This window comes from Ruditapes philippinarum, unplaced genomic scaffold, assembly GCF_026571515.1.
Source record: "Ruditapes philippinarum isolate M1 unplaced genomic scaffold, ASM2657151v2 ctg1911_1_1_1_1, whole genome shotgun sequence".
Classification (NCBI taxonomy): Eukaryota; Metazoa; Mollusca; class Bivalvia; order Venerida; family Veneridae; genus Ruditapes; species Ruditapes philippinarum.
The window spans coordinates 364,817-374,176 of record NW_026851516.1 but is presented as its reverse complement, the minus strand read 5'-3'; the positions used below and the strand labels follow the sequence as shown (position 1 = coordinate 374,176).

At 29.9% G+C, this 9,360-nt stretch overlaps 1 protein-coding gene across 1 annotated transcript; it reads left to right on the top strand.

Moving 5' to 3' along the window:
* Positions 1-1,012: 1,012 nt before the first annotated feature.
* On the top strand, positions 1,013-3,521 carry LOC132746818 (dol-P-Man:Man(7)GlcNAc(2)-PP-Dol alpha-1,6-mannosyltransferase-like). The gene is made up of 4 exons (XM_060736440.1): positions 1,013-1,131; positions 1,302-1,471; positions 1,970-2,045; positions 3,305-3,521. Exons 1-4 carry the CDS (start codon positions 1,013-1,015, stop codon positions 3,519-3,521), a joined length of 582 nt encoding a protein of 193 aa, XP_060592423.1.
* Positions 3,522-9,360: the final 5,839 nt, after the last annotated feature.

Here is a 9,360-nt window from a genome sequence, read left to right as displayed (position 1 = left end):
TTTAATTATATTACATGTACATACTTGTAGTTTTGCATTGGAAAAATGTATATTTACTTTATTTAGGCATACAGTTTTACTTTTTGATACCTCAGTAGCGTAGCATAAAGCTTCATAATGTCAACAATATTTATACAATGTATTTTATTTTAAATATCACATTTTATTTTAATATCACATGGCACTCAGAGGAAATATTGTCAACTCAAGAATTGGTATACAAGTACACTGCATTGTATTGTTAGAGTTTTACATTGAAGGATATCTTGAGGTATATTAGAAGCTCTTATGTGCAAAAACCCTTCAGTATATTTCCTGTAACACTGATAGCTTTTTGTTTCAGCCGTCCGTTAAGCTCAAATGTGAATCATGCGACACGGGTTCGATTCCTGGATGGTGCAGGTCACTTTCGTTGTGATTGAATTGAAATCCTTTCTACATTTGTTCGAACTGTGCTTTGGTAAATTTAATGTAGATTACTTCCGTGATCTGGAGTGAAAAATCAACAAACAAGCTTTTTGTCTCTCTGAAAATCTGTATAAACAGATAGAAGTTTTTCTTTTCTTGCTTAAAATCTATATGTTTTTTACTTTACAAATTAAACCTAATTTTGATATTATATATCTTATATGCAAAGACCACTTTTACATAAATGTCACATCAATGTGTGAAACTTGTATCAATTTAACAGCTTTGATCCTTTTTCAGTTTGGATATGAATTTTTACATGTACTAACACTTTTGTTACATACAACACTGGTATACATGTCATATTCACAGAATCATGTATGTTACCTACAATACTGGTATACTGAATTATAGAGTATGGAAAAAGATCAATGGATTTCTTTTGGCATTCTATCATAACTGAGAAAAAAGATATTTTTTTTATAATAATTGTTCATTTTCTTCCAAAAAAGTGTGTTTTTTATAAGTATATTCTTCAGGTTTTTACATAATGTGAAAATTAAGCCTCCATCATATATAGAGAAAATTCCTTTAATTAATAGAAATGTTTAAGGCAAGTACACTGTGTTACAGCATGGGCGACAAAATTGTCAGAACTGCCCAGGTTGTCCCACAGCTTGTTGTGCGGACAAGTGGAAACTTTCAAGAATTTTCTTTATATAAGTAACAGACAAGTACAAAATGTAAGTCGAAATCAGATTTTGCCGACCCTGTACAGTAATCAGTCAATTTACAGTTCGGGACATGAATGGGTAAAAAAGACTGTGAATCAGTTACCAAAAACAGAAAATTATAAAAAAAAAAGAAATTAACAAACACTTCATTTATTTCAGATGGATCAACAGGAACAAATCTTTACTCAGAAAGTTGCTGGCATTTGGTGCACTACTCCATATTTGTGGCAACATTTTAACGTCGGGGATATTTCTGTATACATCGTATCGGAACTATCCAGGTGGTGAGGCATTGCGGAGATTTCATCAGATCGAAGCACCAACATCAGGTAGATTTTAATTAAGATAATGCACAGTACACGATCGTTAGGTTTAAATGCAAGAGCTTATATGAGATTAAGGGCATCACAACTGTCAGTCTACTTACCAAATAGCCTACTTTATTGCACTATGAACTCAATGCCTTAAAAAAGCCAAGTACATGTATATATTATCAAAGCTTTTTTCCAAGCATTGGAGTTCATTTAATTACTAGGTTCAATGTAAAACTAAAAGTTGCATTTTTTATGGTTGTTTTTGTTTTCTGTATCAGAAAAATCGCCTGAACTTCTTTTGTTACGTTTGTCATAGCTTTGTATATCATAAATTTTACCTTAATTAACAAGGGCGTCTTGGGTCAAGGTCAGTACTGCTTAAAATGTATTATGTAAAACATGCATGAAAATAAACACTATTAGTATTTACTTGTAAATCGATTTATGATTTGAATCGAATTTTGAATCAGTTTCAATATATACCAATTGTGTTAAATTGATTTTAATTTCCAGCTGTACATGTACATATTGATGTGGCCGCGGCACAGACAGGAATAACAAGATTTGGTCAAATGTATCCCGATTGGATGTAAGTTCCTTATTTGAAATATGTTTAAAAACATTAAAGCAACATGCCTCCAGATTCCTGCTAATTTTCATTGAAATTTTTTGAAAATGTATTTTTAAGTAAAATATTGTGAAGTGAACAAAGAAAGTAATTTACACATTTCAAACCGTACTTACAATCCAAGTAAATTACCAAAAAAGAGGTCAAAATATACATAAATATCTCTACCTGCATTAGTAATGCAGTATGATTATAGTGAGTGATACTACAATCAGTCATTAATCACACATAACATGAAAATAATTAATTTAATATTGAATCTTTTTACTTTCTTAAGATCTTTATATACATTTTTTTAAAGATTGAATTTCTTGAAATATTTTGGCCTTTCAGGAGGTGTGCAGCTTTAAAGGTACATTCCTCTTAATTGAAAACAATTTAAGCCTTTCGACATTTTGATGGTATTGTCAGTCTATAGACAGCGCGATTGGCAAACACAAGCAAATCTATATCCCAGGGATCTCCCCTCCCTCACCCCCAATCCCAAAATGGCATACAAATCAAATTTTTAAAGAAATATGAATCGAGTGTCAGTTGTGTATATAACATATTTATTTCCAACCCATGTGACATTTTGTATGTTTTATTCCTTTTATCATCATATTTCTACCTTATTAGTAAAGTTATTACTAATAGTATAAGTGTTATCTTGTCATGATTTGACATGTTACAAATAATTTTGACAGGCTTTTTGTCGACTTGTCAATAATTTTAAGTATTTTGAACATAAAAATAGCATAAATTTTTAGGTTGACTGCTTTAGATTTGATAACCGATTTCATTGGACATTATAAATTTGATAAGTATTTAATGAGCAGAGACTGAAGAAAAGTTTATAACTCTTCAAAGAAATAGTGGTTTTTAATTTGTTGGACTAATAATCTTACGATTGCTTATATTTGGTGGCTCAAACCCTGTTAGGGGCAAGCCTTTGTTTCCTTCAAGAAGAAGCCTTACACTTATTGCTTAGTACATGTAGTACCGGTTTATTCAAGGAACAGATTCAAGAGTGTGTCTCTTAGCTGATAACTCTCTACCTAATCAAACTTTGTAATGTTATGATTTCTATCTAATTTGGTATATATATATATATATATATATATATATATATATATATATATATATATATATATATATATATATAATATATATATATATATATATATATATATGTATTCATTTACTGGCATACTTTATACAATTTTGTTTTTCATTTTCAGATACAATAAAACTGAAGACTTGGTGCCAGGGGGGTCAGAAATGATGTCATACTCTCATCTTATAATTGGAAATACTACTAACTTAAAATATTATGAAAATAGCCATATTGCAATAGACACAGTGGAAGGATTTGATGGGTTACATATTGACAGAAATAAGCTGCCATTCTTTTTCTGGAAACATAAACCCAAAATGTGGATACTGAAGAAAATTTGAAGTGTATTCGAAAAGTCAATTTTCAAAAGATACGAAGATCAGACTTTCATATTTTCATAAGTAGATTATTACATGGTTGGTGATCACATGGCACTGGGTCACTGTTTATGGTATTTGTTATTTTTTGTTATATCTTTCAATATTTGAATAATACATATAAACCATGTTCTAGGCTAATATTTCCGATTCAAATGGTACATACTTTTCCAATGTAGCTCTTGTTCTTTTCCTCTATATGCTTGCAGAAATTGTAACACATATTTTCATAAAAATACTTCTGCTGCAAGCGTAACGGGAAAAGTAACATAACTTCAATTGGAAGATAAATATTTTAAATGGAAACGGCAAATAGTTACCTGGAATATGATACTTATTTATTTTCCAAATATTGAAAAATATATCGAAAAATAGACTTACTCCGGAATTAAGAATATTTGAGTTTTTCCCAGCTTATCCATCATGTATAGGTACATACAGTTACAGCTTTGAAAATAAGCGCAACAGGTTGACTATTGTGACAGGTAATGCACTGTGAAGCTATAACAGTAAAAGTTTGTACCTATGATTTAGCTAGGAAAAACCCACATTTGCTGAGTTCTGGATAACATCTTTTAGCAAATACCATTAGCGATGACCTAATAAAATATAAACAAAAAAGTCACGTGTTCTCCCACCATGTTATTATTTGCTGAATGAAGTCATTTAATTTTTGGTTTTTGGGTGCAACATAATCATGGGCAAAAATTTCTAAATATTGATTGAAGTTCTTAAGTTGACTACATTTTGATTTACCAGATTGCATTCTGGTAGATAAATTCTGGGTTATAAATCTAGCGTCCATATTTCCACAATTATCTCCTTCTTAAACTTTGAATTGTTGTTACTCTGATTCTTTAACCTTCTTATTTCTCTATTTATTTACTTCAAATTTAAAAAAGGCATTCATTATCAAGACCTACTTCATATGTGATTAGATTTATAAGGCATGTGTTTCCATGATTATTTTCATTTCAACTTGAAATTTACTTGATTTTTTCTTTTAATTTTCTTCTTTCTGTTCACTGTTCTTTTTTGTGATTATCAATGGTTTCTTTTATAAACTTGAGACAATTGATCTTTGTTACACTAACATCATGTATGAAAATGTTCATAAGTCTAGCATCTTTAATTATTTCAAGATTTATCTCCTCTTAGTTTAAGAATTTTGCTTTTTTATATTCTGATAACAACCAAGGTTGTTTAAAGATTTATCCTCAGAGTCTCTTGTCAGTTGGTCTGTCTGTCTGTTTCCAAAAACTGTCTCCTGAGATCACTTTTAAAGACACAAATTTACTTGAGAAAATTGGATATTTTTATTATCTTTTCTATAAACACAACTAGGGAAACTTAACATTTAACTTAGATACAAACTAAGAACTCAAAAGATTTAAGTTTATTCATGTCATATATTCATTTAGTGACATAATTCAATGACCAATGGCCCTTTAGAATGTTGCTGGGGTTCTAACCGGTAGAGGATTCATAGATTGCTTGCAATACTATGATAATTGCTTGTTTTGAGTAATAGATTTTTTACTACAATGAGATACTGTACACAATAGTACATTTGAAACGTTTATTCTAGTTGTTACATTTGAAACATTTATTCTTTATGTTACATTTGAAACATTTATTAGACGTTACATTTAAAACATTTATTAGATGTTACATTTGAAACATTTACTAGACGTTACATTTGAAACATTTATTAAACATTACATTTGAAACATTTATTCTAGATGTTACATTTGAAACATTTATTCTAGATGTTACATTTGAAACATTTAATCTAATTGTTACATTTGAAACATTTATTCTCTATGTTACATTTGAAACATTTATTCTTTATACTACATTTGAAACATTTATTCTATATGTTACAATTGAAACATTTATTCTAGACGTTACATTTAAAATGTTATTGTAGATGTTACATTTGAAACATTTATTCTAGATGTTTCATTTGAAACATTAATTCTATATGTTACATTTGAAACGTTTATTCTAGACGTTATGATTGATAACTACTTGGTTAAAAATACCAGCATTCCTTATGGTATCATTGATATCCCTGATTTTGAGTGGATTGTATTTGAGCTACAGAACTAGGTGATTTAATTGATTTAGCATTCAGGCTTACCTGTATGTTATGATTAAGTGTTACATACCTGTATTGTGAATAAAGAAGAAAAAAACATGCTGGCTTTTACATGATCTCCACAACAACTTTTATTTAGAAACCCTTCTTTCAGTCTCTTCCTCACATAGGAAATAACTTTATAAATGTGATATAATTAATTTAAAAAAAAGAAAACAAAGGCAAATTTATGAAAAACCTTTTTGATGATTTGTTCGTTTCTTTCTTTCTTTAAAGATATATTATGCTCAAATTTGATAATTGAACATAGTGATAATTACTTTGCAGTCCCGTTTTGAACGAAAAATTAACATCCTTTGAGTACACACAGAGAAGAAATATTACGTTTTAAACTCTACATGCGAGACGTAACACAATATGGATACTTAGTGTCATAAAAAAACTGGCAGTATATAAACTTAACCTGTAATTGAAACTTCCTAAACATACTTTATGCATTCTCCTGTTCAAATTATACATTTTCAGTTTGAATTTTCCTAGATTTCAATAAATTTCTGCAATAAAAGTATATCTGAAAACGTTTGAGAAAAATATTGTTGTTAAGGGAAATTTTAGGATTGAATTCTCAATATTGTGACAGAATTTATTTAGATTGTTTGCAGAGCCACAATATTTTAATTAATTGTAAATGCATAAGCATGATAATTAATTTCAAAAATGATTATTTATAGGGTGAATATAAGACAATCTTGATTTGTCTGGCGTGAATAATGTGCGAACTATATTGATGTCAGTGTGTTTAATTACACTGAATGGGATTTTGTATAAAAAATCTATGAGGATTAGATAATAATATCTTCCTTGTAATTTTGATATTCAATGTATTATTAAATGTAATGACATTCAGGTCAATAACCTAATCCCAGATTACACATATATGTGAATTATGCAATACTTATTTTCTTTGTCTCATGTCATTTTTAACTATGTTGTACGCAGGTAATAATATTTGACTAGATTTAGAGATATGTGATGAGTCATATAGCCTTGCATAACTAATATGACCCAAGTGAGGGTATATAGCCAACAACCACAAGCGAACATGGCCATATAACCTGTCAAAAGTCTTTATTAAGAGTTTTTATTAATTCTGTAAGATTATTTCCTCTAATTAAAATTAAATCACTAAAATGCGTTTTTACTTGTGTGTCTTTTTTTAGCCTTGTGTGACTAAAAATGGCCAAAAAAGATCAAAGGAAAAGTCACATATGTACCATTTTGTGAGTACGTCCGTCCATCCGCTTTTTCTTGCCCGGGTTATAACTTTGAAACAACAAGGGGTATCAACATGAAACTTTGTAGGTAGATAAATCTCATTAAGTAGGTGGGCAGTGCACAAGAACCGAAACTCTGCTTTGCCTAATTTTTGAATTATACTTTTTTACGATTTGAACTGTGTCCGTGACATAACTGTAAAACTATAATAGGTATCAACATGACACTTTGTATGTAGATAGATCTCATTGAGTAGTTGTGCAGTGCACAAGAATCGTAACTCTGCCTTGCCTAGTTTTTGAATTATTGCCCTTTGTTTATTTTTACACTTAGAACTTTGTCCGGGACATAACTCTAAAACTGTAAGAGGTATCAACATAAAACTTTGTAGGTAGATAAATCTCATTGAATTGGTGTACAGTGCACAAGAACCGTAACTCTACCATGCCTAATTTTTGAAAAATTGCCCTTTGTTTATTTTTACACTTTGTACTTTGTCCGGGACATAACTTTATAACAACAAGAGGTATCAACATGAAATTTTGTAGGTAGATAGATCTCATTTAGTAGAAGTGCATTGTTAAAAAACCATAACTCTGTCTTGCCTAATTTTGGAGTTATTGCCCTTTGTTCATTTTGACACTTTGAACTTTGTCCGGGATATTACTCTTAAATTATAAGAGATATCAACATCAAACTTTGTAGGTAGATAGGTCTCATTGGGTAGAAGTGCAGTGTTAAAGAACCATAACTCTGCCTTGCCTTTTTCTGAAGTTATTGCCCTTTGTTTATTTTAATTTTTGACTTTTGTCAGGGACATTACTCTTAAACTATAAGAGATATCAACATGAAACTTTGTACGTAGATAGATCTCATTGGATTAAATTGCAATGCTAAAGAACCTAAACACAGCTTTGTCCAATTTTTAGAGTTATTGTCCTTTGTTCATTTTTACACCTCGAATTTTACCTAGGAGATAACTCTGAAAGTATAAGAGATATCATCACGAAATTTTATAGATAGATAGATCTCATTAAATAGAAGTGCAGTGCAAAAAAAATAATTTGGAGTTATTGCCCTTTGTTTATTTTTTATACTTTCCTGTGTCCAAAACCTTCTCGGGGAGCATCACCCTGTTCAACCGGTTCTTGTTTTTCTACTGTAGCAGGGGCAATTAAATTAGGTTTTACTTCCTCCCTGAAAAATTCTTTTAAATCATGCAGTTTTCCCCTGAAATTCAATTTGCATCAAGTTTTTGTAGTGATCACTTGAATGATCTTTATCTGATATTATTGGGGGGCAAATTTCATGAGCATTTAAATTATCAAAAATATTTATTAGGGTGTATGGTTGCATAAAGCTTTTTATCTTTGACTACTGCATATTTGTGAAGAAGAGTGTGGTAGGGGGCAGAGAACCAGACTCCTAAGCTAAAGATTATGGTTTAAATCTAAGCAGAGATGAAATTCTCTTTCGACTTCCATCATCCACACTGGTACGATTACTGGTCAGAAAACCTAGGAAGCAGCCATTTGGCACAATATAGTAGTTCTATATCTAGGTCACCAAGAAAGGGGTTTGACATTGGATGAAAAAAACAAATACATATCACCATTTGGTGGCATGGATATCTAATGATTTCCCCTTGTGATCAACGAGTTAATGTAAAATTATACTGGAGTGACTTTTAATTGCCATGAGCTGATTAAAATGAGGATGATTTAAATTAGTGTAGTATGATGGTACTTTATATTGATTATGAGATTTATAAATTTAAAGATTAGAGATGACTGTTACAGGAAGTATACCTTGCTCATTAACTACTGTAACAGTTATCATAAAAAGTACAATCTTTTATAATCCTCGTATGAGTACGTCTTGTGTTAATAAATTGTCCGAAATATTGGGTATCTTTAAGGCAGTGAACAGTATTACATTAAAAGAAATGATCAAACAGGATTAACTTTGATTTCATGTATCTTTTCAACATGACTCTTCTTCAAAGAAGTGAAAAGACTTAATACCCATGAACTATCTACCTTTGACTTAGTGACATGTTGAGTATTTTACAGTTTTAATGCTGTCACATTCGGTGGCAGTTTTTGATTTCATATACCTTCATAATTGATTAATAATATTTTTTTTGAATCCTTTAACATATTTGGTTATTTTTTGTTAATAGAGTATTAAAATTTTGAGGAAAAAAACAGATGTTTTTAAAAAAAGATGTAATATATACTTGTTTATAGTACTTGAAATACTGTGCCAAAATAGACTATTATCTATTTTACAGTTAATTTATTGTTATCTTAACAATATATGTTCACATTTATCTGTAAAGTGCATAATTTATTGATATTGTCGAATTGTCGAAAAAATGTTATTTTTTGTGTTGGGTCATAATAATAATAATTCATGAGGGGAAAA

What these genes read in the sequence shown, in the direction of transcription:
- LOC132746818 (XM_060736440.1), top strand. Translation starts at nt 1,013, where the DNA reads ATGTTTAAGGCAAGTACACTGTGTTACAGCATGGGCGACAAAATTGTC. An exon ending in GATCGAAGCACCAACATCAG is followed by an intron (nt 1,472 to 1,969) that starts GTAGATTTTAAT and finishes TTTAATTTCCAG; the next exon opens with CTGTACATGTACATATTGAT. An exon ending in CAAATGTATCCCGATTGGAT is followed by an intron (nt 2,046 to 3,304) that starts GTAAGTTCCTTA and finishes TTTCATTTTCAG; the next exon opens with ATACAATAAAACTGAAGACT.